General features: G+C 39.1%; 4 protein-coding genes across 7 annotated transcripts; 1 reads left to right on the forward strand and 3 right to left on the reverse strand.

Moving 5' to 3' along the window:
- Window positions 1–20: 20 nt before the first annotated feature.
- LOC119496175 (aftiphilin-like) lies at window positions 21–11,047 on the reverse strand. Of its 2 annotated transcripts, none has more exons than XM_037783296.1 (10): window positions 10,875–11,047; window positions 7,718–9,153; window positions 7,400–7,590; window positions 7,118–7,244; window positions 6,652–6,708; window positions 6,366–6,488; window positions 6,010–6,070; window positions 1,518–1,607; window positions 1,236–1,359; window positions 21–1,103 (listed from the first exon to the last, which is right to left on the reverse strand). In XM_037783296.1, the coding sequence occupies exons 2-10, from the start codon at window positions 9,116–9,118 to the stop codon at window positions 965–967; spliced, it is 2,313 nt and encodes a 770-aa protein (XP_037639224.1). In that variant the 5' UTR covers window positions 9,119–9,153; window positions 10,875–11,047; the 3' UTR covers window positions 21–964. The 2 variants fall into 2 exon arrangements, with proteins under 2 accessions (XP_037639224.1, XP_037639223.1); XM_037783295.1 differs by having other exon boundaries at window positions 10,814–11,046.
- Window positions 11,048–12,116: 1,069 nt separating this feature from the next.
- Window positions 12,117–23,508, reverse strand: LOC119495382 (zinc finger protein 271-like). Of its 3 annotated transcripts, none has more exons than XM_037781775.1 (4): window positions 23,118–23,473; window positions 21,529–21,626; window positions 21,282–21,462; window positions 12,117–13,930 (listed from the first exon to the last, which is right to left on the reverse strand). In XM_037781775.1, the coding sequence occupies exons 1-4, from the start codon at window positions 23,338–23,340 to the stop codon at window positions 12,636–12,638; spliced, it is 1,797 nt and encodes a 598-aa protein (XP_037637703.1). In that variant the 5' UTR covers window positions 23,341–23,473; the 3' UTR covers window positions 12,117–12,635. The 3 variants fall into 3 exon arrangements, with proteins under 3 accessions (XP_037637703.1, XP_037637704.1, XP_037637705.1); XM_037781776.1 differs by having other exon boundaries at window positions 21,282–21,429; window positions 23,118–23,471; XM_037781777.1 differs by lacking the exon at window positions 12,117–13,930 and adding an exon at window positions 18,326–19,759 and having other exon boundaries at window positions 23,118–23,508.
- Window positions 12,117–27,776, reverse strand: LOC119495386 (zinc finger protein 180-like). Its single transcript, XM_037781782.1, has 3 exons — window positions 27,543–27,776; window positions 25,586–26,456; window positions 12,117–12,605 (listed from the first exon to the last, which is right to left on the reverse strand). Exons 1-2 carry the CDS (start codon window positions 27,739–27,741, stop codon window positions 25,621–25,623), a joined length of 1,035 nt encoding a protein of 344 aa, XP_037637710.1. The 5' UTR covers window positions 27,742–27,776; the 3' UTR covers window positions 12,117–12,605; window positions 25,586–25,620.
- On the forward strand, window positions 14,611–18,325 carry LOC119495384. Its single transcript, XM_037781779.1, has 4 exons — window positions 14,611–15,025; window positions 16,443–16,515; window positions 16,623–16,681; window positions 16,776–18,325. Exons 1-4 carry the CDS (start codon window positions 14,845–14,847, stop codon window positions 17,858–17,860), a joined length of 1,398 nt encoding a protein of 465 aa, XP_037637707.1. The 5' UTR covers window positions 14,611–14,844; the 3' UTR covers window positions 17,861–18,325.
- Window positions 27,777–27,843: the final 67 nt, after the last annotated feature.

Consider the following 27,843-nt stretch of genomic DNA (forward strand, 5'->3'; position numbering starts at 1 on the left):
AATATTAGGAATAAAGCGTCAATTCAATAATAAATAAAAATTTAAAAAAGAACAAAATAAAAACAAAAACATATATACAATAAAAAAATAATAACCTTTCCTTCCTTCACAGATTTTAAACAGTGCAGGTTTTAAAAAGTTAGATTTTTGCAGGTGGTTAAAAATGAAAATGCGACACCCTCATGATTGTAATTGATCAGTAAATGTATGAAAGTGTGTAAACTGTAGACGTTGCTGGAATTATTGAGTTGGGATGAAAGCTCGTGACTCACATAAATACAGTGAATGTTCAGTAAGAGGCATCCTGACGCTGTTTCAGATGTTTTATTTTCCTCTGTCATTTGCTCAGGAACAACATTGATTGTTGTGGGGAAAAAAACAGGTTAAAACTGTCAAAACCCAAATAACCAGCTTTACTAGCTGACGGTCCACAACCACAAGATAAAAAGAGAAGAAGTATAAACTCATATTGCATTTTCATGAAGGCCACTTTATCAAACATTCAGAAAGTACATTTTTTCCGTCTCCCATATCACTATTTGTCTAAAATAATTTAACATAAAAAATGTTTTATAATAAAAATAAATACACAATCAAACAAAATTTAAGTTGGTATGTTTGCTGTAACATTCTCTAGAGCAAATAAATATGTATATGTGTAAGTTAACAAAATAAACCACAACAAACGACTTTAAGAAGAGTAATACTTAAACAAACAAGAGCAGACCTCTTTCAGACCTCTTTCTTTGCACTTTGCAGATTATTGTACAGTGAAATGAATGCATGAGCTGATACATGACAGGGTATTCTGCCCATCCGCTGACAATTTTCTTAAGATAAAGACTGAAGATCGGAGGCAGGTGGAGTATTTTGACCGGAGCAACTCTCTGTTTTAGAGTCCACAAGGCCTCGTTTAGAATACTTGAATCCTGCATTAACTGTAATAGTGTGAGGACATCACACATCACTGTAATTTGGGGGTTTCTTCGGGTAGGAGGATGCTTGGGAACATGAGGACCTTGGACTGCATGAAAGACAGGTTAGGCAGTCCAGAGATCAGCTCGCCAGCCTCCTCACTCAGCTCCTCATCCTGCTGAGGTTTCCTGATGAGAAACACACACACAAACAGTGTTGCATTACAACAAAGAGAAGCTTGTGTATGATATCGATTTTTGTTCCATTGTATGATAATAAAACTAAATATGCAAAGTGCATGGATGTAACATGGAGCTGACCTGACTGAAGTGCTGGTTTTCTCTGCAGCGGACATCAGGCGATTTAAAGTGTCCTCCATGTGACTGCTGTTAGTGCAGGTTTCCAGTTTACTGATGGTCAACTCATACAGCTCACGGTCAACTCCTTTACATGTGAGTGTGTGTAAAAAACACACATGAAACTCAATGAGTGTCAAGAGGATTTACACACACCCACACCACAAGCTAAATTTAACAATTGCTTGAACATAAACCTCATGAATGACAATAAAATCCAACATTTGTGCAGTTTCACATGCTGACCTGGAGGAGGACTGTTGCTATGGCTGCTGCTGCTGCAAGATCTGCTCTCCTCATCAGGACCAAAATAATCCAGGTTGAGAGCAGAGCGGTCTGTGCTAACAAGGGGAGACAGTGGGTGAGGATTGTTGCAGGGATCTTTATGCGGATGACACAGTGCTGTATTGCTTTGCTGATACTGCACTCTCAGCCACTGAAATCGGACAACAAGCCTTTGACAAATTGCAAAACACACTTTTTAATCTGAAACTAGTTCTTAAATGTATGTTATTCTCTAGAGCCAGAGATACTGTGGACAACAGTTTGCATAATACCACTCTGAATGGACTTAGTATTGACAGGGTCTCGGGGTATAAATACTTTGGCATCTGGCTGGACCAAAAAACGTACATTTAAATTTCACATTGACACACTTAGCAAGCTACGACAAAAAAATTTAATATTTGTACAGAAACAGAGCTAATTTTCCTATGTTCTGTAGGAAACGAATCTTGGATTATGGTGACGTTATCTATAAACACGCCTCTGCCTCCACTCTCTAACCCTTAGATTCAGTTTATCACTCCGCCCTAAGATTTATACCGGTGCCAGTTATTCTACTCATCATTGCATTTCGTATGAAAAGCTTGGGTGGGCATCTCTAACAGTAAGATGTGATTTGCATTGTTTTTTATTTATTTATAAAACCCTTAAAGGCAATTTGCTGTCATACATCAAATCCTTATTAAATTGGTCCTATAGTCATTATTCGACTCGTTCAAATGATCGGCTAAAGCTTGAAGTCACACTAAATTTGGGGAAACTGCTTTTGGTGCAAAAACTTGGAACAGTTTACAAAACACATGAAAATTAAACACATTTGTACCTCTAGGTGATTTTAAATCCATGATTACAAACTACTCCGTTCTTGAATATAACTGTTTTTAACATTGTTCTATTGTTGTCTGGCTGATTGTTTCTTTTAATTTGCTAATTATGTTCTGTGTGTATTTATTCAGTTTTGTTGTACTCTCGACATAATTGAAAATGAGGACATGTACTTGATTTCTTATTCATAAAAGGAGAATGAGGTTTTCTCCTTTTACTGGGAAAAGAGGGGAAAAGAGAGAGAGTGGCAGACACAGCAAACAAAACAATGCAAAGCTGTTGTTATCCAACTCTAAGGTCACTGAAACAATCCTCACATTGAAATAACATGACACATGTGGTCCAAATAGCTTCTGAAGTCAGTTCTTAAGTCGGACTTCCACCTTGATTATATGCAAAACTATAATAATCAGATGCTTGAGTTTGATTTTGTTGTCAAATAAGAACGTCAGAGTAGTTGCAGCTAACTGAAAAAACTTTTAATCTGTTAAAATGTTCGAACATTTTATATGCTGTTGCAACACTTTCAATTATTTAGTAGTTAAGATCATAACAAATATTTCCTTTCTTGCAAGACTCTTGAAAATTACACAACTTTTAATTAAAGGGTGGACTTCTAAACAGTTTAACAACCCCTTTTCTTATTAAAAAATACTCCAACTTTGCATTCAACCACAGAGAAACGTGACAGCGTCCAACGAGAGAGGAAAGAAGCTGAGGGAAGAGAAGCGAAACCAAGCAGAAAGGATCGACTGATTTATTTCAGTATTTACAAGGATTTCCTATAAGTTCCTTATTGCAGTGCATTGAATCTGGATTTGAGCAGTAAATCTGAAGAAAACAAACTACATAGGTCCAAAGTACTTTGTTTAGAAAACAATTGCTGGCATAAAGGCACAACTCATTATGAAATAACTGCAGTTGTATAGACACCTTTGATTGGTAATGAAATACTGATTTCAGGTATGATTGTTTTTCTTTTCCAAACTGAAGTGCTTTGGAAAGTAACAATCCTTTATCCTTTTCACCATACAGCATTATGCGTCAGTGCACAGGGAGTAACAAAAAGAAAAGCAGCATTAAGTGACAGCAGTAATAATTCTTCTCCCACACATTTAACCTGATAACAGAATAAATACAAAGACAGATTTAATATAACCAACAGCATTGGGGGGAAAAGGAAATAAAGAAATAAATATAAGACTACAAACAAATATTTTTAAATATATTAAGTGCTTTTGTATTAGAGGCTTCAATTCTTTTGTTTTGTTCCTACAGTGAATAATTTAGTTTTGACCTTTGTGCTGCACTTTACAGAGCCGCCTACAGAGAATACAGCGCGCTCTGCTGGCCATACTTAGTGTTACAACACTGATCGGGTGTCAATGTTTGTTATTTATAACTGAACATTTGTCATAAATGCTCATCAAACATGGAAACAGAACGGACAAAATGATTCTGTTTTAACCCAGGAGGGTGCTTCTGTTGAATCTAAATGTTAATGTTGTCTATACATATCTTCTAGGATTGTGGTTTTCAAAGTGGGGTCTGGGGACCACCAGGGGTCCTTGAGGGGGATCCAAACATGTTTATCAGCTGCGACAGCTTGCGTGCTGCAAACCAGAGCTAAAAATCCAACATGTCAGCGTGTTGATGAATCAACATTGTCAAAATCAACATTGTAATACCAAATATGGAACTGACAGTCAGGCGAACAGTTCCTATATAGACTGGAGGAGAAAAGTGACTTTTACCACTTCTTGTTTTTCTCGTAATGAGCAACGGTTATTCTACAAAGCTTTTCTTTATACTTCTTCTTTCTTTATACTTTTGTGTTCAAAAACACACAGCAGCAAAAGTTTGTTGTCTATCACTGTCCTGAAATGCAAAGTCAGATTGTGGTCAATTAATACTTCGATTAATCCTCATTTTTACAAGCAGCATGTCTGAAACAACAAACTAGTTTTCACATTTTAAACACTTCATGAGTGAAATTTGTAATTCATGCTTTTTTATGGTCTCTCTTTTGTTTAGTTGGATTTTTTTTATCTCATTTGTTAGATCTACTCCTTGATCATCCATCATTAACTTACAAATCCATATCTGAATGTAGGAGCTAAAACTGTTGTTTATTATATCATTATTATTCCCATTATTATTTGTTTAGGTTGCACATGTTCTTTTGGTTAACATCACTTCCTTTAATTGGCACAGGGGTGTGGTTTCACTTATTTTACCTGGTCACTTGGACTGCGTGATTTAGACAAAGAGGGGGAGTCAGGCTTGGACGTTTTTCTACTTTAATTTTTCCATAACCGTTGTTGTTTGTCATTCTTTTTATTTAATAAACAGTCAAACGGATTTAAGTATGGATTTGTTTAACGCGTCACAGTAAGGAGCCTAGTCTCTTAGCGGCTTATTGATTGATAACAGTCCCTACAATGAAGCTCTAGTGAATTATATTCTATTTACCAAAGAAAACTCTCTGTATACAGTTAGTTCACTCAGAACTGTAATAAATTTATGTGTGAATTTGTGTTGAATTAGAAACAAATCCTTTCTGTGTAAACACTACTGTACTAAATCTGATTCTTATTAAATCAAATATTTCCTGAGCAAAGAATGACTGATGTTGTTTTATTTTTAAAATGTCTTTTTTGGTTTCTCTTTGTCTTTGAAGGTAACACAAAACCCTTTACAAGCTAATATGAACACATAAATAGTTACCATCAAAAAGTTAAAGAGACTTTAGTGTCAAATAAAGATGATGCTAGGAGATTAATATAGTCATGCACTGGGAAAGAGGTAGACAACAATATTAATACTAGAAGAGTTAGTTCAACCTCCGCAGTGGCCACCAATAAATGAAATTAAAATGTTCCTTTGGATAAACACATCCATTAAATCATCATGGCACATATTATGACCATGCTCCATAAACTGACTGATATTTAGTGGGGTAAACATCTTCAGTGTTTAGTGCTTTGTGACATTAATTTAGCAAATTACCCTCAGATATTTTGTGTTAAAAAAAATCCACTTCAGAATCATCAAGTAGCACAGTAACAGTACGCACATCGTGTTTTCAGTAGCCTTTACCCATATCAAGTGTTACCACGTCAGGATGTGTTTCCCCATAACAACTGGGAGTGATAAATACTGAGATAAATCTTTGTAAAAGGTGTCAGCAGGTAAAGATGAGACACTAGAGTAGCTGAAGGAAGAAGAAAAGGGAAGCCAGTACGGTGTTTCCCCTGTAATTGTTCTGGAACAATAATGTTTCTGTTTGGTTGCACATCTGTCTCACTTTGATTCCTAGTTTGGGGGTCTTTTGGGTGTTATATCTCTTGTTTGGAAAAATCTAATTATAGTGTCACAATTTTTGAACACTGTTATTCACAAGAGGAATACATCACAAAACGTTGTGGTGACCCAAAGCCGCTGAGTGAACGAAGGGGAAACACAGTGTAAATTAAAAAGAAGCAGAACATGCCCCGGAGGAAGTGAGGAGGAGTCCAGAGGAAACTCTCAAAGGTTTAGGCTTAATAGAAGAAGCCACCCATGCCGAGGGGATGGCTGATAGTCTACTTCCAGCCCCAGAAGTGAGGGGCTCGGCGAGGGGACGTACCGTCCTGAGAGCTGCTAAGGCCACGGCTGCTCCAGTCCAGCTGGCTGGAAGAGAGCGCCTCCTACACACGCAGAGAAAACAGGAAATAGCATTTAAAACGGTCACTTATGCAACGCTAGAGCGAGTTTAAAAAAAAATTATACATATATATATAGTATATACTTTATATATATACTGTATATATAGTTAAATAGTCTAAATTGTGAACTATGAACATGAACTAGTTCTATGAACTTTGAACTAGCTCTTGTTTAGTGTGAACTTGCAACAACACTGACTGTTTCCCACATAGTAGCTTCATGTGTTATCCTCTAGTCTCTTAAATCAAATCAAATCAAATCAAAAAGACCGTTTACCTGCATTGAATCTGTTGAGGGGTCCGGTGTGTCCCGAGGTCCCCGAGGTGCTTGTGCTGTGACCGCTGTGTGTCCTGGAGAACAGACAGCTAGTGCAGCATCTTTGGTGGGCTCTAGCATTCCCTGATGGGGGATACAAGTGGGATGGAAATTTAAAAGAAAACAAGGTTTGGAACATAGACTGTCAATGGTAATGAACACGGAAACCACTCGTCTTCCACCATTAACAATGCTTGGCCCAATAAGGCCAAATTAATTTAGTTCACATTTCCTATAGTTGACTCACCAGGCTGGATGCGAAAGCAGGCACAGTCACTGGCTGCTTCTTCATGCCAATGAACACCTTTCAAAAGGTAAAGACAAACAAAATGAAAACAGACTTTTATATAAAGCAACCAACAGGAGTGTGACAGCTTGTAGGGTGACCAGATCCCAACAAACCAAATGTGGGACAAAGAGTATGTTTGTGTGGGACAATGTGGGACACGTTACCAAGGCTGAGAGGTAGTCATTTTGGTATAATGTCCATCTAACTTAAATAATAAAGATTTCTATTCTGCCCCTTATGTTGTAACATCTCTATGCTTTGCCTGAATGCAGGACATAGTGACCTTTTTATAAAAATAACGTTTTTTAATCATATTTGCTCCATTTCTACGCACTGCAGTTTTAATGTTGTGGTATGAATTTGTTTATTCAGTTATTGTTTGGATCACTGATGAACAGTATTTGTTATGTTTTGCCAAACTCACAATATTCCTCGTCTCCACACCGAGGCACCTGAGCAGAGTCCTGTTTGTGTGGGAACCTCCCCACTGAAACTGGAGGCCGACTGCATCGTGGAGGTCCTGATGTGGCCGCCACACCCCCCGCCGAATCCTGAACAATAGTGAGAAAATGACAAAGCAGCAATTTTGGTGGCTTCAGAGACAATATTATTAAAAAAGGAGATGCTGCATCCTGAAAATGTCACAGACTGTTAATACATCCACCATCATCATCATCAACCAGCATTGCCAGAGAGTCGTCCTCACCACTGAGATCTGAGTTCAGGTATCTCCTCCTCCTCCTCCTCCTCCTCTTCCTCCTCGCTCTCAGGGAGGTGTCGGGCGTGAAGCAGAGCACCGAGGCTGAGCACCTCCTCCTCTTCATCTTCCACTGCTGGGACCTCTACCTCCGGAAAACTGGCCAGGAGAAGCTGCTGGACACGGCAGGACAGTGACGCCTAGCCAGAAAAACAAGGGAGAGGGTTCATTTATTAAATTAATTTAAGGCAGAGTTAAAGGAAACGCTAATTATCATCATACAAGAACAACAATAATAAAGCCAGTTTTCATTGAAATGTCTCCCACCTTACAGCTGTTCCTCCTGGAAACCCCGTATTTCCCTGCACAGTCCTGCTCCTCCTCAATGTCCCCATCAGTCTGCAGGCTGCTGACTGACTCTCTGAACTGCGTCCAAGTTTTTCCCTCCTTGAACTCCGCCCACGACCCCTCTCCATCCTCCTGCGTGGGCGCCGAGCAGAAGTCAGCAAAGCTGTCACTCGGTGGGAGGTTTCCTAGACTCGGCACCGCTGCATCAGCTGTTTGGGCACACCCTCGGTCCCTGTGATGCTCAAATCTACAGCCTTTGAAGCCTGCATCTTCTGTATGTGTTCCAGGTTGTGACTGGTTGGAGGTAGCAGAAGTTTCCTGAGTCGCAGATTGGTCACAATAATGAATCTCTGCGTTGGACTGTGTGAGATTTGCCATGTTGTAGTTTCCCAGTTCTTCTTCCTCGTCATCATCAGTCTGGTCCCAGTCCGTCTGACCGTCTTGTGAAACGAGAGATGAAACATTTGGTTCAGAGTCCGCAGAAGGACCCTCAAATGAAAAATCGTCACAGAAGGACGCCAGGTCCTCTGAAGCAGACTCGTACACACTGAATGTTTGAGGGACAACAGAAATGCTCTTCTCTCTGTCTTCGTCTGACTCGCCATCCTCCAGCACCTCTGTGGTTTGTAAAGAATTAAAACTATGCCTCGTCTCTCTCCGACTGTCCCCAGGCTCATCCTCCCCAGAACGAGGCTCTTCGGGTGGAGAATCCAAAGCTGCTGCAGCTTCCTGAGGTTGATGGTGGTCCTGAGGTGGTGCTGCATCTCTTTTCTCACAGTGCTTGACCTTGGTGCAAACATTTCCTTTTGCCTCACATGCACAATGAGATCTGGGCTCAGAGTGCGTAACAACATCCCGTCCCGGATCACAGATTTGTTCACGCAAGCTGTTTGTCCCTTCCCCTCTGCCGTCCCATTGCTCTTTGCTGTCCATGGGAGAGAAACCACAGCACCAGGGATGCGCTGCCTGCTCTGTAAACACAGTGAAATCAGCAAACCCCGTTTCTTCCCTGGGAGAGCATTCACCCACAGCGACAGAGTACCCATTTGTGAGGTGCACACATGATTCGGCGTTACACTCCTGCCCTTCCACATATATCTGGCTCCTGCCGGACCCCGAGTCTACGGTGGATGTGGGCTGTGATTGTTCAACTGGGTGATTAAAGCTACAGTTGGGTTGATGTGCGGCTGGCTTTGTGGTGGGACAAGACTGCCTGAGGCTGGATAGTGAATCGGTAGACCCAGAGGGCAAGCAGGACACCTCGACGGAGAATCCCCCAAAGTCCCCAAACTCGTCCTCCTCTGATCCCGTCTTCCCATCGTCGTCATCATCCAGCGGAGGGGGGGAGGAGGAGTGAAAGGGCATGATGTCGGGCTCCATGGGTTCTCCTAGCAGGACCTGAAGGCCTCATGCACCTAGGAGAGGAAAAAAGCAGGAAGAGGAGCATCATGAACAACAGCTTCTTGAGAATCAAAGAAAATGTTTCAGTGTGTTGATGATGCTAATTGCTCAGCACAAGATTGTCTGTCTTTTCTAGGACTCTGAGTGTGTTAGGAGAGAAATGTTGGTGAAATACCACCATCAGAATGAATGTAGCTGTGGTCAGGACTGGAGTATGTGTTGTTTTTGTTATTTTGTCATTGTTATTTCACAACAATGACCCGCTCGCTGTACATTATCCTGCTTATTACACGGCTTCTTACTTAACTAATCAATAATTTGACACAAAAATGGTCCACCAGAGTCCGACATCAGAACTGCGCCAATAGCAACGGTCTGCTATAAAGAAATAGACGTAGCACGCTGTGATTGACCCAACCAGAATCGAGTATTCAACAAAGCCGTGTAATTTTACAATTACAATTGTAATGGTAGGGCTGTCTGACGATACGATACCTATCCTGATACAGGGGTTACGATTCAATATATTGCGATATATTGTGGTACTGTAAGCAAGGCAATATATTGTGATTTTTTAAAATCTAATTTTAGGAAAATGGTCATGGAATAAAAAAACACACCGCCAAATGCATAAAATTTGAGTAAAATGTTTTACTTTTTTATGCAATCAGAATAGTAGGATTTGCATTTATCTTTGCAAATAAAATAAAGTATTGACTGAGTTCATCTTTGCTTGTAAACTATTAATTAGAAATCAATACAAGGTTTTTGAGAATCGATACAGTATCACTAAACATAATATTGCAATACTCAATATTTTCTTCCACCCCTAGTAAACACTGAGTCAGTGGTAACAGACAGTAGGAATATGGATCATGTAACCTTAATCCTGACTATTTTTAATTTAGGATTTGCTTTTTAAGAATGATATTTTTTAATATAAGGAAAACCTGCTATGGTGGCAGGTGACCTGAAATTTTTCCCTGCCACAGCCAACATTTACCCTGTATGTGGCCGGTGACAGGTGCTTATTTCATTCCCTGCATGCAGATATCAGTTTCATGTCTGACAAAGATTAAACTCCCCCCAAAAAGCAAGAATGAGAGCAAAAGTTGAATACAAATTTATAATTTCCTGCTTTATAGTTGAGGCATTACAGATTTTTTTTTTAGTCCAGACATCCAGTGTTAAAATAGAGGAACATGCACACATGATTGTTCTGCAAAGCAGTGAAAAAAACAACTTTATAAATCTATTGCACAATCTCAAATGTTCACATATCCTCTTTTCTTGTATCCTCTATCACCAGCTCTCTGAACTACCCTTCTGGTTGCTGATCCATCCTGGAGTGGAAAAAGTGTCTGCAGTCAGTAAACTGATACAGGAAACATGATCCTGCAGCTCTGAGCTACCTGGAGCAGCCTCTCATTATGGATTAGTTGCATGTATTAAACCTCCAACAGGAACTGAGATTAGCATCCTCTAATATGCATTAACAGACTGGCTTTGTGACTAGTCTATAAAAGCAGAAACAACAGCTGATGTCATGCCATTTTCTGCAGCTTCTTCTTCCTGGACAGACAGACAGGTGACATGAATGTGAAGGCTAGTTAGCTACAGAGGTGACTGTTCATGTAAAGCTAAGCTAGGTTTATAATAAGGTGTGATACCTACCGTTGACGTGCTGTTTAAACGGGTCTAACAGCTGGCTAGGACTACAAAGCGTTTTATTTACCAACACTCATTCACTTCTCCTTCTTCTTCTCGTCACTTCTTGTCTGTGTGTTGTGTTGTGTTGTGCAGCAGCTCGTCTCTCCATCCTCCATCCTCTCTGTCATCATCCTCCATAGGTATTAACTGGGATAGGTGAAGAAGTAGAGAGCTCTCACTCTGCCAAGTTTCCTCATCGAGAAAAGGAATTTGTACAGACAGAGTGACTCCTCTTCAAAATAGACGATCTTCACTACATAACACAATATCACCCCCTAGTGGAGAGACTTGAAACTACACCTCTGCTTCTTTAGTGGTGGAAAACAACTAAGTACATTTACTCAAGTACTCTGTGTTCTGTAAATGTAAAATGTTCATTATTTAGAGCTTTCTGCACACCTTTGTATACAGCTCATCTTTGGTTTAGCTACACGAAAAGTAGTATGCGAAGGCTCATAGTGGCTTACAATGATGCAATGAGGTTGTTGCTTCAGGTTCCCAGATGGCATAGTGCGAGTCAACTGTTTGTGTCCTCTGGTAATCCTACATGTGAGGCACTTTTAAGACATTTGATGTATAATTTTATGTGTCGCTTGGATGAGTCAGAGAACAGCATCATAGAGCTTTTAACCAGCCCGAGCAAGAGCTGCACTCGGTACTCATCCAGGCTCAGGAAACACTGGCGAGATAGCCTACATATGAATTGAATGATGAGCTATTGTGGTCTTATCTTGTATGTTTTTTGTTTCTTTTTCTTTTCTTTTATTGCTATGGACCCTCCTGTGTGTCTGAAATAAAGTTTGAATTATTACCTTACTTGAGGATTTCAATTTTATGTTACTTTACACTTGTACTCCACTACATTTCAGAGGGAAATATAATGTTTTACTACATTTATCTGACAGCTGGAGTTACCTTACAGATTATTTTTATTTTTTGAACAGATAATTTCATATAAAATAGAAGTTCTTAACTCATCATAGTATGGACAATACAAAAGGAAATTTCCTTTACAATAAAAAATAATACATTTGAATGAGCACAATAGGAATACAGCTTGGTTTCTTTAGAACTTTATTACTTGAATTGTGTGAAGATGTGGTTATTCATATAACCCAATAACACATAATGATGTTTCAACAGGCTTTATAGGCCGACATCAGCAAGGGCTCCTGGACAAGTCCAAGCTCTCTAAAGAAAAGGAAAAACTGACAAACTTCTCAAACATTGATTTTTCCATGTTGAACATCTTTGAAGAGGTTTTGGGCTTGTTATCCAAGCAAGGCACTAACGCTTACTGAAGTAACTACTTAACAACAAAAAGATTAAAAACAACAACAACATAACAAGTAATAAAACCTGAAGGATGCTGATAATCACATCTAACTTCTGAAGACACAATCTCAGTTATGTGTAAATGCAGTGATGTCACAGCCAATCTGTAAACCATCTGAACACAAGTTATACATTAGCACCAACTGGGTGGAGTGAGGGGGGAGGGGTAGGACATTTGGGACAGTTTCATTTCTTCTCCACCATAAATAAAACAATTATAATATTTGTTCGAGATGTCAAATTATAACTGACACAGCCCAAAATTGTAATTGTATCCACAGAAACTGGTGAATATAGTTTCTTATTCAGCTAAAAAAAAAAAAAAATGTACAACATTTCAGCACATGTATGCTTTTGTGGGAGATTGTAGCTGCAACAGGCCATTCCTAAATACTGGACTGCACATTTTAAGACAAATTTGGTGTCTTGTAGACTAAGTTTTTTTTCTCTTCTAACTCCTGTCCATGCAGTTTCTCAATGATGTGTTGTCTCCATCATTCTGGGCAGTGTTAAGCATGCCTGGCACAGCTACCTCCACTGGTGAACCCCCTGCCACATTTCTTAAAAGTATAAACGGTTTCCCTCCAGCGTGCTTCCTCATGTGAATAATAAACGTTGAGCTCCGAGTGAATGTTTCGCCACAGAAATCACAACAGATGGGTTTGTCACCGGTGTGAATTCTTGCATGTCGAATGAGATGTGCCTTACATTTAAACACCTTGTTGCATCCAAAGCATTTAAAGACCTTCTCCTTTTTCCAAACCTCATCTACATTCCCTTTTTCCGGAGTGACTTTGAACTCATTCTGCATTTTGCACGTTTTAAAATGCCCTCTTCTGGTATAACTTTTCCCACATTTATTACAAAAATATGGTTTCTCTCCGGTATGCATTCTCATGTGAGCAATACGATTAAAGTTCCGAGTGAATGTTTTGCCACAGAAATCACAACTGAAGGGTTTTTCACCGGTGTGAACTCTCACATGCTCAACGAACTGATGGTTATGTTTAAATTCTTTGCTGCGTTCAAAGCATTTAAAGGCCTTCTCCTCTTTGTCATCCTCATCTATGTTCCCTTGTTCCGGTGTGATTTCACATTCATTCTGCACTTTGAAAGATCTTAAATCATTGATTGTGGCAAAACTTTTCCCACAAAAAGATGGTGTACCTACAGCATACTTTCTCATGTGAGCAAGACGATTAGAGTTCTGACTGAATGTTTTGCCACAGTTATCACAGCTGAAGGGTTTTTCACCGGTGTGAATTCTTGTATGCTGAACCACCTGGTACCTTTTGTCAAACTCCTTGTGACACTCCAGGCATTTCAAGGCTTTGTGCCCTTTGTGGCTCTTGCCTACATGCTTTACAAGAGAAGATTCATTATCAAAGCTTTTACCACAAAAGCGGCAAGACACTTCTTCCCTCTGTGGCTGCTCCACTTCAACGCTATGACTCCGACGAGGTGACGATGAACCATCACTTTCATTCCATTTGTCGTCGACGCTTTCGTTTACGCTCACAGTTTCAGCAGTGGAAGATGGGAGCAGCTCCCAGTTAGTGGCTGGTTCTGATTTAGGATGTCTGACTTTAGCATGGTTGGAAGTATCAGCCTCCATGTCTGGACCGATACAACGATCCACCTGCTCCACTTTGACCTGCTGACAATCATGGGTCTTGTTGTCCTCCACATTGGGGAGCTGGTCTGGCTGCTGTGAAGGCAAAGTCTCCGCAGAGACCAACTGGGTGTCTAAAAGACAGAAAAGACAAGACACATGCTGTATAAATAACTTAGTAATATCTAACACAAATACATTTGTACACCAGCAAGTAAGATGTGTTTTAGTCAGATGTTTTCAATGTGCCAAAGGTGGAGGATCAACTTTGTTTTTAAAGGTCCCATATTGTAAAAAGTGAGATTTTCATGTCTTTTATAGTATAAAACAGGTGTAAGTGTTTTATAAATACTGTTAAACTATCAAAATGCTCAATATACGGAGAAACACACACAGCCCGTATTCAGAAATTGTGCTTTTGAAACAAGCCGTTAGGATTTCTGTCCATTTGTGATGTCACAAATGTACAATATTTAGACCATTACACGGTTTTAAACATAAACATTCTAAATGTGTCCCAGTTTATTCCTGGTTGCAGTGTATGTAAATAACATCAGCTGACAGGAAGTAAACATGGACCCAAGCTGTTGCCTAGCAACGCAATTACGTTGAAATGCGCTAAAACGGAGCGTTTCAGACAGAGGATGAATACAGGTATATTCAAGCCGACAGTATGAGGAAAATAAAGTTTTTTTTTAACATTACAGCATGTAAACATGTTCTGGTAGAAACACAAAATACAAGTATGAACCTGAAAATTAGAACGATATGTGACCTTTAAAGCCATTACAGTTTAATTTGTGTTCATGAAGTTGCATGATTTCCTTCTTTTTTTAATCTGCTCCATGTCTACCCACTGCAGCTTTAAGGTACCACTGGAGTTGAGGAGCTGGTAGGATCACTATCTTGGGCTGTATAAACACTCTTTGTTTCGACGACGCGATGACGTCACGGTGTGAGCTGGAGGCAAAACAAAGCAACGCTTGGAGGCACACTAAGATACACATCACCTCAAAGTAGCGGGCTAAACTGAACCTACACAGCCAACATGTCCTCTTGCTGTGTCTTTGGCTGTCCTAACAGAAGGAGTCTTGACTCCAGCTTTAAGTTTTATCGCATCCCAGCTGTTAGAAAGAGAAGAGAACGATGGCTGAACGCGATACAACGCACAGACTGGACTGAAGCGATCATCAACAACGCTCGAGTCTGTAACGCTCACTTCATATCAGGTAACTGTAATACAGTAGTGTTTGTTGTAGGTAACTTATGGATATGTGTCTTAAAGTTTGGTCGTGCCCACCTCATCAGAAATTAGGAGGAATATTGTAAACTGAGGTGCTCTCTCTCGTAGCCTCCACCTCGAAAAACACAGTCAAGCCAGTTACCACGTTTTTTTTGCAGTACGTGTATATCCTAGGCATTACGGTAAGAGCGTGTAGGACTTCAAAATAAAAGCACCATTCAGATGAACGTGATGGGGCCATTCAAATTCATTCAAGAGGTCAGTCAGTCTGTCGATAATAAATAAATGAATGAATGAATGAATAATTAAACATATAAAATTAATACATGTGAAATTCTTAATGAAATTAATGATAATTTAAAAGAAAAACAAACTGCCTCCAAAATGTAGTTCAGCAGAGAAAAATATTATTCCAATTGTGTAAATACTTAGTCAAACTTAATATTAAAGAATACATTTCCAAAGACTGATCTGACTTCTAAATTACAGTAGATATAGAATTGATTAAAGGAAACTGTTCACTATCACAGATTAATTTCAGCAGGTTATCCAGGCAATGCAGAGGATCAGTAAATATACTATAAATATACATATCAACACTATAGATAATATATATACAGTAGTATACACAATATATCAAGAATATATTAGAATACACTATAAATATACCAGGCTACTACAACTAGCTTAAAAAATATATAAAATGAACATAGAATAACAATAAAATACTATATACAATGGCAAAGTGTGCATTGAAAAGCTATATATTAGAAAAGTGTTACAATTTTTCTATAAAATAAGATTAATTGAGGTAGTAAATAAATGTGCAACATTATTGCAGGACTACAACAGGATGGAGTCCGGTTGAGACAGAAACTATAAAGCTGAGAGTTCTCTGTTAGACAGAGGTGAGGTGTTGTAGAGAGGTTTTGCTTTAAAACTAGTCTGACACTATTGGTAAAATTAAAAATTTTTTATTCTTATTTTATTCTAACAGTTTGAACTATTCTATTGTTATTTTTACTGCTTATTTGCACCAACAAACCAAAGCAAATTCCTAGTGTATACCTGATACACCTGGCAATAAACAAGATTCTGATACTGATTCCCTTATGGCAAGCTGTTTTAACATCTATTAGCTAGACTGAATATTCATTAGAGATATCTGCAACGTCATTTTGCCTCGTCAAAACTCTAATTCAGGATATCTGTATCTATTTTGACGGGGCAAAACTTTAATTTTTAGATATCTGCAATTACATTTTGAATACAAACTACTTTTGCCCTTCATGTGTATGGGGTTTTCTCATTACAGATATCTACAAGCTTAGCTAATAGATGTTAAAATGGCTTGCCATACACACTTTGATAGCAAGCTTCAATTACGTCTGATTTGTTTGTAGGAGAGGCCTCTATGAATGAAGACAGCCCAGACTACGCCCCCTCTGTGTTTCCTTGTGGAGAAAATATGGAGAGGTAGGTTTAGTTGAGGTTTCTAACGGTGGTGAATACTACCGTAATGTAATTCTTGTGTGCAGACTTCTTCATTATAGTCTCTACGTTTTGCCCTGTATTTTTCCCAGGCTGGAAAGAAAAAGGAAAAGGAAAAAGCCGACAGTGGAGCAGGAGGATCCTTGCCAAGGTGAGAACATTAAAATTCTGTTTTATGTCCTGTATAATGTTTTTGTTACGGATGTCATACAGAATTATCAGCACTTGTTTTTGTTTTCTCAAAGGTCTTCCAGTTGATGATGATCCAATGACAGCAGAGGAACCAGTGGAAGAAGCTGAGATTGTGGTCCCACTAGTAGACTACCACAGTCTCATTCAAAAGTACGACCAGCTCAGCGGTGAATACGGCAACTTGAGAAACGACTTTTACAAACTCAAAGAAGAGAACGCGAGATTGAAAGAGGAGCTTCGGAAATCAAACTTCTCGTTCTCCACGGTCAAAAACAACGCCGCTCACTTTCTGTTTCTCACCGGGCTAACTTCAGTCATCTTCACTTGGTTAGTGACAAAAATAAAGGAGAGCGTGCAGAAGCAAACTGAAAGTCTCATGCTGGAAGATCACTTATTAGTGGTCCTTATGAAACTGAGATTGGGGCTCAGTAACGGAGATATAGCGTATAGGTTCAACGTTTCTGAATGCACAATATCAAACGTTCTAAGATCCTGGTTGCCTGTAATGGCAAACATATTGAAATCTATTATTAAGTGGCCACGTCGGGGCGCTGTCCTTAAAAATATGCCAAAAAGTTTCAGGCGGCATTTCAAGAGATGCAGATGTATAATAGATTGCACAGAGATTTTCATAGAGAGACCTACGGACTTGAATACTAGAGCTCAAAGCTGGTCCAAATACAAACATAACAACACAGTTAAGTACCTGGTGGGAATAACACCCGCAGGGGCAGTTTCATTTCTGTCTCCAGGCTGCGGTGGAAGCGTGTCAGACAAGCAAATAACACTTGAATCAGGCTTTTTGCACCTATTGGAGCCGAAAGATGAAATCTTAGCAGAAAGGGGATTTCTGATCAGGGATGAGCTCGCTGCATGCGGTGCCACCTTGCGTGTACCAAGTTTCACGAAAGGAAAGAGTCCGTTACCCGCGTGTGGAGTAGATTCATCAAGACGACTGTCTCGTGCGAGAGTACACGTAGAGAAAGTTATAAGCAGGTGGAAGAGTTTCAAAATTTTGCATTCTGTTATTCCAGTTTCCCAAGTTAGCCTTTTGGATGACATGGTGATTGTGTGTGGTGCTCTTACCAATCTCTGTGAATCTGTAGTGCCCAGAAAAGAAAGAGTAGGTAGTGTATGAAATGTAGTGTGGGCAGAGCTGCCAAGTCCGCTTATTATAACCGACTTTGGGCATGTTTTCCTAAAAAGTCGCTTACAAATATTAGTAGTAGCAGGTTGTTTTTTTGTACTTGTTAGTTGGTTATTTGGGCTTGCTCGTGTCTCTCTCCTCTATAGAGAGCCGACGTCTCTCCCCTTCCGGTGGACCCCATGGGACCTTATTTCAGAAAAAAATATGAACGTCAGGCAACGGAGAGGGATAAATATTTTTTTGATCCCGTTTGAATTGCGCCACGAATCACACGACAATGTTTGTCGATTTGAAACATAATTTTTTTGCAAGTCAAGAAAGTTTAGAATTTAATTGAAGATGTATGTACGTAACATCCAAAGTCATTGTTATTTTTATAGTATGACATTAGAGTACAGTAACATTGTAAAGTAAGAGGTGGCTATTTGCTATAAATAAAAATGTCAGACATCGTAATTTGATTTAACGTTCTCTATTTATTTTTTGTGATAACATTTCATTTTGTAATTCAATCCAAGAGTCACATTAACAAGTTATATCTTAGCAGTAACTTTCAGTAATGACTCTTCATCAAAATGCATTAATACAAAAAAAACCTGTTTAGTATAGAAAAATACAGGAAGTAACGCTACAGAGAAAACGAGTTCAGTTTCTTGGTCCACAGAGCAGAAAAGACACTATCGCTCTGTCAAGAGCACAGTCTTTTGTTTTAGGCTCGCAGCTGGACAAACTGGTAACCAGGCAGCAGTAGCGTGAATACAAGTTTATCTTTTTTTTTTAAATTCGGGAAGTGAAACAAGTGTGACAAGAAATGTCCTCAGTATTTGCATACAGAAATGTTATTTATGTTTTATATCTAGGATCTACACTGACTGCAGTGCCAATTCTGTGGCCTCTTCTTAACTTGTGCACAACTATAATGAAAGAAGTGTTTGCACTTCACACACTCAATCCCTTTTCCAAACTCTGGTGGTAGTACTGGTGGTTTAAGGGCTGGGTCTTGACTTCGGGTTAGAAGCTCTGGCAGAATACAAGCTACATAACATAGCTTTGCTTTAGGTAAAGCCTTCTGCAAGAGCTCTTCATCTCTTCGGATGCGATTTAAAACAAGCTCCTGAGTTGTCCACACCACGAAATCACAGTATTGGACATCGCAGACGAACATGTGGAGTTGGACCTGGTGGTAGTACTGGTGTGTCTTCTTCAGTTGAAATGTTTGGTCGAGGCAGAAATCCTCACTGACAGCGACACCCTGGAGGCCTTTCCTGTACTTATATGGACACTTGATTTCCAGAACCCCTTCCCCACAGCAGGCACATACCACTTTCCCATCTGGTGATGCGCCAAGGTGTGGCTCATCGGGTCGTATCACAAAACCACAGAGGCTAACCGTTACGTTTTCATGTTTGTTGTCGATCTCTTCGGCGTAGCACTGTCGAGCAATTTCCTTCTTCTCTCTTCCCCATACAACTGCTGGATCCTGTAGGTCGTTGTCACGGTAGTGCATGATTTTCATCAGGGTGGTTTTGTCCAGATGGTCACCTTTACATGCATTATAAAATGTCGTGCTGGTGATCCTGCCGGCCCTGTGAGCGTGCCAGTCTCGGGACTTTGCCTGCTGTGTTGTGGCGGCTTCAAGTCTCTCACACTGGTCGGGGTGGATGTTCCTTTTCAGGTTGAGATAGGCCTCCTCACATTTCTCTCTGATGTTTACTGGTGTGTGCTGTCTGAGTGTGGGGTCGTACATGGCAGTGAGCGGCTCTGGCAACTCTGGAGGATCGTCTGGCTCAGAGTCAGATGCTGTGTCAGTGTCGCTGCTTTCCATGCTGGTAAGAACGGCAGCGTCCGGGGCAATCAAATGGAGCTCTTGGATGTCTCCATCTGTGAGCTCTAGAGGAAGGAGATAAGACAATATTTAACACAAACTCTTGCTTTTGTATATTTTTGCTGTATGTAAAGTGTTAGCGCACAAGAGATAATGCACTTTTTATCCGTTCAGAATAATATATATTTAATGTGTTCATCACTTTAACGTTGCAGTGGCTAAAGGTGGAGTTCTGCAATGTCAGATGGAAAATGAAACTGCGTTCATGTTGCTAATCTCATTACATAGTCAACATAACAACATAGTGAACATAACAATTGTGGCTAGCTGTAATGGCTGTTGAACCTGTTGCTATTTCAGTACATATAGCATAAAATAGATACAGATAATATCAGTTATGTAGTTAACTTGATGGTTGACAAACACTTTCAAATATGATGATATGAGATGTAGGTTAGCTTACCCAGCGATGCAGGTGCAGTCGCCATCCCACGGGAGATGGGAGCGGAGGAGGCGAGGAAGAGACGGAAGGAGAGAGGAGTCGAGGCATTTAACAAAATGAGACGTCCTCGCCTCAGAGCCGTCATTTTAAAACGACGTCAATTAAATATGACATGTGGCACAGCTGCATCGGCTGTGATCTTATGATCTCTGTCAGATGAGCAAAACGCTGTTCATGACAACTTCTAGGCAATATTTAGTATTAATAATTCAACTCACAAAGTGGTATCATGTGACAAGAATGAACGGATGTCGAATTTTTTTTTAAGACAGACATTACAGCCTTTATACAAATTATTGTGTGAGGCACTACAGATGTTTGTATGAAAAGTACTACACAAATAAAGAGAAACATTATATTATATATACAGTATATATATAGATATAGATATATCTATATATGTTTATACAAAAGCCAGTTTTAGCTAACACGTTAAGGGAATTCTTCTGCCTCCACTTAGCGCTCCGCCCACAAAATACGTTATCATGTTTACTAAGAGAAAAGAGGTATATGGCCTGGCTAAAACATGAACAGAGTTTTTACCGTTACACTCTCCACTAGCACCGGAAACGCGTCCGATACTGCTATTGGTATTGGAACAACTCTACCCAGCAGTATACAACGTAATTCAAATTAGCTCCACTGTTACCAACTGCAACAATAAAGTGATGAACACATTAATGCATCAATAATTCTAATTTAGTAATATAAAATACATTATTCTGAAATGGGCCATTTTGCATAATGATTACTTTTACTTTTGGACATTAAATAGATTTTGATGCTGATACTTTTGTACTTTTACTTAAGATTTTGAATACAGGACTTTTACTTGCAACAGAGTATTTTAACACTGTAGTATTGCAACTTTTACTTTAGTAAAAGATCAGAATACTTCTTCCGTCAATCAAAAAATATCTGTGGAGTCGTAGGCTGCAACTACTAATGTTAGTTTAATATTGTAGCTCCTGTGTTTGCAAATATCAACAGCAGACAAGAACTGAACCTGGAGCAATCTGTGGCCTAGCAATGCTATACGGCTACATAGCAACCAATTACATTAATTCATCATACATGACACAAACCTGCTCTGAATGGTGTTACTGCAGCGAAAACGGCCAGCTGATCGATCTGCTGTTTCAGATGGTTGATTTCTGTCTTTGCGTCAGCGTCGTTGGACGTTTCAGTCTCCATAACTGTAACGATTAACCGATCCACCGGCTCCTCTTTGACCTGCGGGTGCACTTGGATCGGCTCCTCTTTGACCTGCGGGTGCACTTGGATCGGCTCCTCTTTGACCTGCGGGTGCACTTGGATCGGCTCCTCTTTGACCTGCGGGTGCACTTGGATCTCCAGAACGGGAATCTCTTCCACCTTAATGTCATATTGCTGCAATGAAGGAGGCAGTTCCTCAGAGACCGGCTGGGAGTCTAAAGGACAGAGAGGACACATGTTATAATCTGTTAAACACTTTTGAATTTGTCACATAAAGTTTTGAAGTACTATATGGGCTGATCAGTGGTGGAATGTTAATGCGTATATTTACTCAAGTACTTAAGCAAAACTTTCAAGTACTTTCTTGAGTATTTCGATTTTATGCCACTTTATTCCTCTACATTATGGAGGCTAATATTGTACTTTTTACTCCACTACATTTATTTGACAAGTTAAGTTACTTTGCAGATTTTGACAATTAATACAAAATATGAATCAACTAATAAATGGCACCATCATTTTAACCGGAAGTTTCGCTTTTGGTGAATGGTCACAACCTCATTAACTTAAAACTACCTAACGTCCTAACGTCGTTCGGCAAACCTTTACTAAAGAATTATATCCCTTTTCTTCAAACAGAAATTCAATTATAAAAATGTTCTCTAAAAAAAGATGCTGAGAGTCTAAGATCTTAATTCTTCAAATTTCCTATTTGCACCAAAAGCGAAGGAGGTTCACTTTAAGGTTCTTAGTGAAATATACCAGGTTATCAATGAAATATACCAGGTTATCAATGAAATATACCAGATTATCAGTGAAATATACCAGATTATCAGTGAAATATACCAGATTATCAGTGAAATATACCAGATTATCAATTAAATATACCAGGTTATCAGTGAAATATACCAGATTATCAGTGAAATATACCAGGTTATCAATTAAATATACCAGGTTATCAATTAAATATACCAGATTATCAGTGAAATATACCAGATTATCAATGAAATATACCAGATTATCAGTGAAATATACCAGATTATCAATGAAATATACCCCTTTGCTGAATTCTTACGAAACCGTTTTGGTTTTGATCACAATAATTGCTCGTTCTGTGATGAACACATTGAAACTACAGAACATTTATTTTATGAATGTATTTTTGCTGATGTAGGATGATTTGCATTTTTGGTTGTCCACTAAATTTGTAAATCTTTCTAATCTAACAAAGGAAAATGTTATATTTGGTACAATTGTGAAAGATTCCTGTACATGACCTGGCAATCAATTCCATAATCATTCTTGGAAAGTTTTTTATACATAAAAATAGATTCCTGAAATCAAGTCCAAATTTCTATGTTTTACTTTTCATCTCTGAAACATATGAAAAAAAAGAAATGCTATGAAGCTTTCAATGTTAGTTTAGGACCTTAACCTTACAGAGAACCCCTATAGCACTATTAGACCATTATTTTTTTGTATGTTTGTTTGTTTTGTTGTAATGTACATTTCTCAATAAAAAATAAAAAATAAAAAAATGTAACCGGAAGTAAACACTATGCGACGGGGGGACAGATTTCAACGTAACACCGGACCTGAATTGAACGACTTCCTGCAGCGGCTTGGCTAAAATCAAAGATGAAAATGATGAGTTACGTTACCTAGCAACCGGGCTAACTAACATGACATTAATTGATGACACAAACCTGCTCTGAATAAGATGACTTCAGGCTTTAAGACGGTCAGCTGCTCGATCTGCTGTCTCAGCTGGAGGACTTCTCTCTTGGAGCGGACAGCTTCATCCTGATACTCTGATATCGACTCTGATATCGACTCTGATATCGACCTCTCAACGAGTCCCCAGATCTCCTCTGCAGCCGCTGCTAGTCGCTCGTTGAGCAGCAGTCTGAGGTGCTGCGACCCAGACATGATGGAGCACTAACACACTTTGAAATGAAGAGATACTCCTCGAGCTGCATGAAAGTCCCTTTACAAACTCTTTGGCGGCATCGTTAATACTTCCGGTTCAACGTCATGACGTACAGCGTTCATTTACACCAGCGCCCCCTGACGGCCTGGATGGCTGTTTTACCGCTACCATACAAAACAACATTGACTCGTCTTACTACTATTTTATAAATAAACAGTACGGTACGACGGAGTATTCGGGCCACATGAGGGAAAAAAATAAATCTGAGATTACGAGAATAAAGTCATAATATTATAAAGTAGTAATTGTACATGTTATTTGCTTTTCTCGTGAAGTTCTGACTTTATTCTCGTAAAGTTATGACTTTATTCTCATGATATTACGACTTTTTTTCCTCGCAAAGTTATTACTTTTTTCTCGTAATATTATGAATTTTTTCTCGTAAAGTTATGACTTTTGTCTCGTAATATGACTTTTTTTCTCGTAAAGTTATGACTTTTTTTCTCGTAAAAATATGACTTTATTCTCATATTACGACTTTTTTCTCGTAATATGACTTTATTCTCATAATATGACTCTATTCTCGTAATATTACGACTTTTTTTCTCGTTAAGTTATAACTTTATTCTCATAATATTACGACTACCTTTCTCGTAAAGTTATGACTTTTTTCTCGTAATATGACTTTTTCTCTCGTAAAGTTATGACTTTATTCTCATAATATTCCGACTTTTTTTCTCATTAAGTTATGACTTTATTCTCGTAATATTACGACTTCTTTTCTTCTTAAGTTATGATTTTATTATCGTAATATTACGACTTTTTTTCTCGTTAAGTTAAGACTTTTTTCTCGTAATATTATGACTTTATTCTGGAAATCTCAGATTTTTTCCCCTCAATGTGACCCTAATACTCCGTAGTACATTTGCTCTTTGGCCCTCACTGCATTAGACTTATATACTATATACTTAGACTATAAACTGTGTTACCTTCATCACAATGATCAAATGTTTTGCGGCTCCAGACAGATTATTATTATTATTTTTTTGCCTAAAATGGCTCTTTTGATAGTAAAGGTTGCTGACCCCTGACATAGAGGTAGACTCAGGAACTACTAACGCTTAAAAACATATATATTATTTAAGTTAAACAACTAGTAAATAAAGAGCTATATATTTGGTGTTTGTGTGCAAAACTGTGATGCAAAAAAATGCCATTTTTAGAAGAGTTTATATAGTTTTGAAAGAAGAGTTTGCTATTGCAAGAGATGAAAGATATTTAGTATTTCGTGTAGCGTTACTTTTTCTGTCCGTGTAAATATTTTATGTCTAATGTGATATCTGCTCAGTTTTGATGATAACTTTGTAATTGTAATGCCTGCCTTATTATTTGTAAATTCATTGATAATATTTTTTTTTTTTTTTTTAAAGTTATTTTTTGGGGGCATTTTTATGACAGGACAGTGGATAGAGTCTTGAAAGGGGGGAGAGAGAGAGTGGATGCGGAAAGGGCCACAGGCCGGATTCGAACCCGGGCCGCCGCGGTCAGGACCAAGTCTTAATACATGGACGCCCGCTCTACCAACTGAGCTAACCCAGGCGCCCTGATAATATTTTTTTTAAAGAAAGAAAAAACAACTTCCGGTTCAACGTCATGACGTATGTTAAATTTCACCAGGGCGCCCTGGATGTCTCTGTTTTTTCGATACCGTACAAAACAACATTTACTCATCTTTATATTATAGAAATATACAGTACATTAAGTACGGTAAGAAAAACAACATCTATGTTTTATTTTCCTTTACAATAAAAAAGAACAAGTTTGAAACAGCACAATTAGAACAAAGTGCTACAAGAATGAGTCCTAAAACCTGGAAATTAATTAACATTTTAGCACTATATATATATATTTTCATTCATTCAAAGCCTATCGCTCCTTTATGGAGCATAGGCCGTTGGCTACAGTCCGCCAGAGTCTTCTGTCCTGGGCTTTCCTCTCCAGTTGGTTCCATGTCAGCCCCAAGGCCTATAGAAAGGAGGCTGGGTCATGCGTCATCAACACGTCATATCTTTGGGGGTAAAACACACGGCAGTAAAATCTGGCCTGCACTCACCGAAATTGAGCCAATCGATACGCACGACCACAGCTTCAGTTACACGGTGCATGTGTTATACCCCAACCCCAAGAGTTGTAAAGGCTTCTACTTCTTCAAGTGCTGGATTGCAGATTTTATAAAGATATTTGGTGTCTCATAGACTCTGGCGTTCTCTCACACAGCTTTAAGTTTGTTTCACTTCCATCTCCTGTTCCTGCAGTTTCTCACTGACGTGTTGTTTCTCACTGACGTGTTGTCTCCATGACTCGTGAGCCTCCATATGCACCTTCAGGTTTGAATCCGTGTGAAAGCATCTGCCACATGTTGTGCAGCGAAAAGACTTGTTTGTGCTTTTGTTTTGAGTCCCTGTGCACAATTTAAGATGATTGCTACTGGCAAACCTCTTGCCGCATTTCTTGCAGAAATATGGTTTCTCTCCAGTATGCACCCTCATGTGAACAATACGACTTGAGTTCTGACTGAATGTTTTGCCACAGTAATCACAACGGAAGGGTTTTTCACCGGTGTGAACTCTTGTATGCAGAACCAGCTGGTACCTTTGTTCAAACTCCTTGTTGCACTCCAGGCATTTAAAGGCTTTGTGCCCTTTGTGATTCCTGTCTACATGCCTTATAAGATGAGAGTCCCTCGTAAAATTTAAACCACAAAAACGGCAAGACTTTTCTTCCCTGGGAGGCTCCTCCAGTTCCACACAGACTTCAACGCTATGACCCCGACGAGGCGACGATGAACCATCTCCTTCATTCCATTTGTCGTTGACGCTTTCGTTTACACTCACAGTTTCAGCCGTGTAAGATGAGAGCAGCTCACAGTTAGTGTCTGGTTCTGGTTTAGGATGTCTGACTTCAGCATCGTTGGAAGTATCAGCCTCCATGTCTGGATCGATGCACCAATCCACCTCCTCCTCTTTGACCTGTAGGTGCTCAACGGGAATCTCTTCCACCTCAATGTCATATTGCTGCAATGAAGGAGGCAGTTCCTCAGAGACCAGCTGGGTTTCTAAAAGACAGAGAGGACACATGATAGAATCTGTTAAACAATCCAGGAATATCCAACACAAATATATTCATAGTAAGAGCTTGAAAGAAGTGTTTCAGTCAGATGTTTTCAATGTGCCAAAGGTGAATTTGTCACATAAAGTTGTGAAGACTACAAGTAGGATTTGCTTTAATCGGATGTTTTCAATCTGCCAAAGGTGGAGGATCAACTTTGTTTTTGCTGCCATCACAGAAAATGTTCAACTTTAAGTTTATAACAAAAAAATTTAAAGTTTCAATCTAAAATGGATAGAAAAAATGACATAAAACGTTCCATTTCAAGTTTATAGCAAGAAAAATAGAAAGTTGCAAGCTAAAAATGGATGCAAAAATGACATGAAACTTGTTTCTATTGACCTGTTTGCTTATTTCTCTCGCGAGATCTGGCAACAATGGTTGCTTATTTCTCTTTCTCGTAAAGTTATGACTTTTTTTTTAATATTATGACTTTATTCACGTAATATTACGGCTTTTTTGGTGTAAAATTATGACTTTATTCTCGTAATATTACGACTTTTTTGTTGTAAAGTTATGACTTTATTCTAGTAATATTACGACTTTTTTCTCTTAAAGTTCTGACTTTATTCTCGTAATATTACGACTTTTTTTGTAATATTACAACTTTATTCTTGTAAAGTTACGACTTTTTCTCGTAATATTCTGACTTTATTCTGTAAACCTCAGATGTTTTTCCCATAATAAAGTGGTCCTAATACTCTGTAGTACATTGTCTCTTTGGCCCTCAATGCATTAGAGTTACATACTATATACTTAGACTATAAACTGTGTTACCTTCATCACAATGCTCAAGTGTTTTGTGGCTCCAGACAGATTTTTTGTTGTTGTTGTTTTTTTGCCTAAAATGGCTCTTTTGACTGTAAAGGTTGCTGACCCCTGACATAGAGGATAACGTTACTTAGCAACCGGCTAGAGGATAACGTTACTTAGCAACCGGCTAGACGATAACGTTACATAGCAACCAGCTAGAGGATAACGTTACATAGCAACCAGACTAAAGTTGTAATTAATAATTAATGGAGACACAAACCTGCTCTGAATAAGATGACTTCAGGCTTTAAGACGGTCAGCTGCTCGATCTGCTGTCTCAGCTGGAGGACTTCTCTCTTGGAGCGGACAGCTTCATCCTGATACTCTGATATCGACTTCTCAACGAGTCCCCAGATCTCCTCTGCAGCCGCTGCTAGTCGCTCGTTGAGCAGCAGTCTGAGCAGCTGAGACCCAGACATGATGGAGCACCGGAGAACGGGACCGGGCAGCGTGGAGGCTGGAGCACAGACACACTGTCTAATGAAGGATGAACTCCTCGGTGATGTTTACTGAGAGCTGCA

This window comes from Sebastes umbrosus, chromosome 10 (assembly GCF_015220745.1).
Source record: "Sebastes umbrosus isolate fSebUmb1 chromosome 10, fSebUmb1.pri, whole genome shotgun sequence".
In the NCBI taxonomy this organism is placed as follows: Eukaryota; Metazoa; Chordata; class Actinopteri; order Perciformes; family Sebastidae; genus Sebastes; species Sebastes umbrosus.

Excerpts from the sequence above, each read along its gene's own strand:
- LOC119495386 (XM_037781782.1), bottom strand. The coding sequence starts at position 27,741 with ATGTCTGGGTCTCAGCTGCTCAGACTGCTGCTCAACGAGCGACTAGCA. Across the intron at positions 26,457-27,542 it reads AGTCATCTTATTCAGAGCAG|AAACCCAGCTGGTCTCTGAG; the intron begins GTTTGTGTCTCC and ends TCTGTCTTTTAG.
- LOC119496175 (XM_037783296.1), bottom strand. The coding sequence starts at position 9,118 with ATGGAGCCCGACATCATGCCCTTTCACTCCTCCTCCCCCCCTCCGCTG. Across the intron at positions 7,245-7,399 it reads CCTGAACTCAGATCTCAGTG|GATTCGGCGGGGGGTGTGGC; the intron begins GTGAGGACGACT and ends ACTATTGTTCAG. Across the intron at positions 6,071-6,365 it reads CCTCAACAGATTCAATGCAG|GAGGCGCTCTCTTCCAGCCA; the intron begins GTAAACGGTCTT and ends CTGCGTGTGTAG.
- LOC119495384 (XM_037781779.1), top strand. The coding sequence starts at position 14,845 with ATGTCCTCTTGCTGTGTCTTTGGCTGTCCTAACAGAAGGAGTCTTGAC. Across the intron at positions 15,026-16,442 it reads TAACGCTCACTTCATATCAG|GAGAGGCCTCTATGAATGAA; the intron begins GTAACTGTAATA and ends ATTTGTTTGTAG. Across the intron at positions 16,682-16,775 it reads GCAGGAGGATCCTTGCCAAG|GTCTTCCAGTTGATGATGAT; the intron begins GTGAGAACATTA and ends GTTTTCTCAAAG.
- LOC119495382 (XM_037781775.1), bottom strand. The coding sequence starts at position 23,340 with ATGTCTGGGTCGCAGCACCTCAGACTGCTGCTCAACGAGCGACTAGCA. Across the intron at positions 21,463-21,528 it reads AGATCCAAGTGCACCCGCAG|GTCAAAGAGGAGCCGATCCA; the intron begins GTCAAAGAGGAG and ends GTGCACCCGCAG. Across the intron at positions 13,931-21,281 it reads AGTAACACCATTCAGAGCAG|ACACCCAGTTGGTCTCTGCG; the intron begins GTTTGTGTCATG and ends TCTGTCTTTTAG.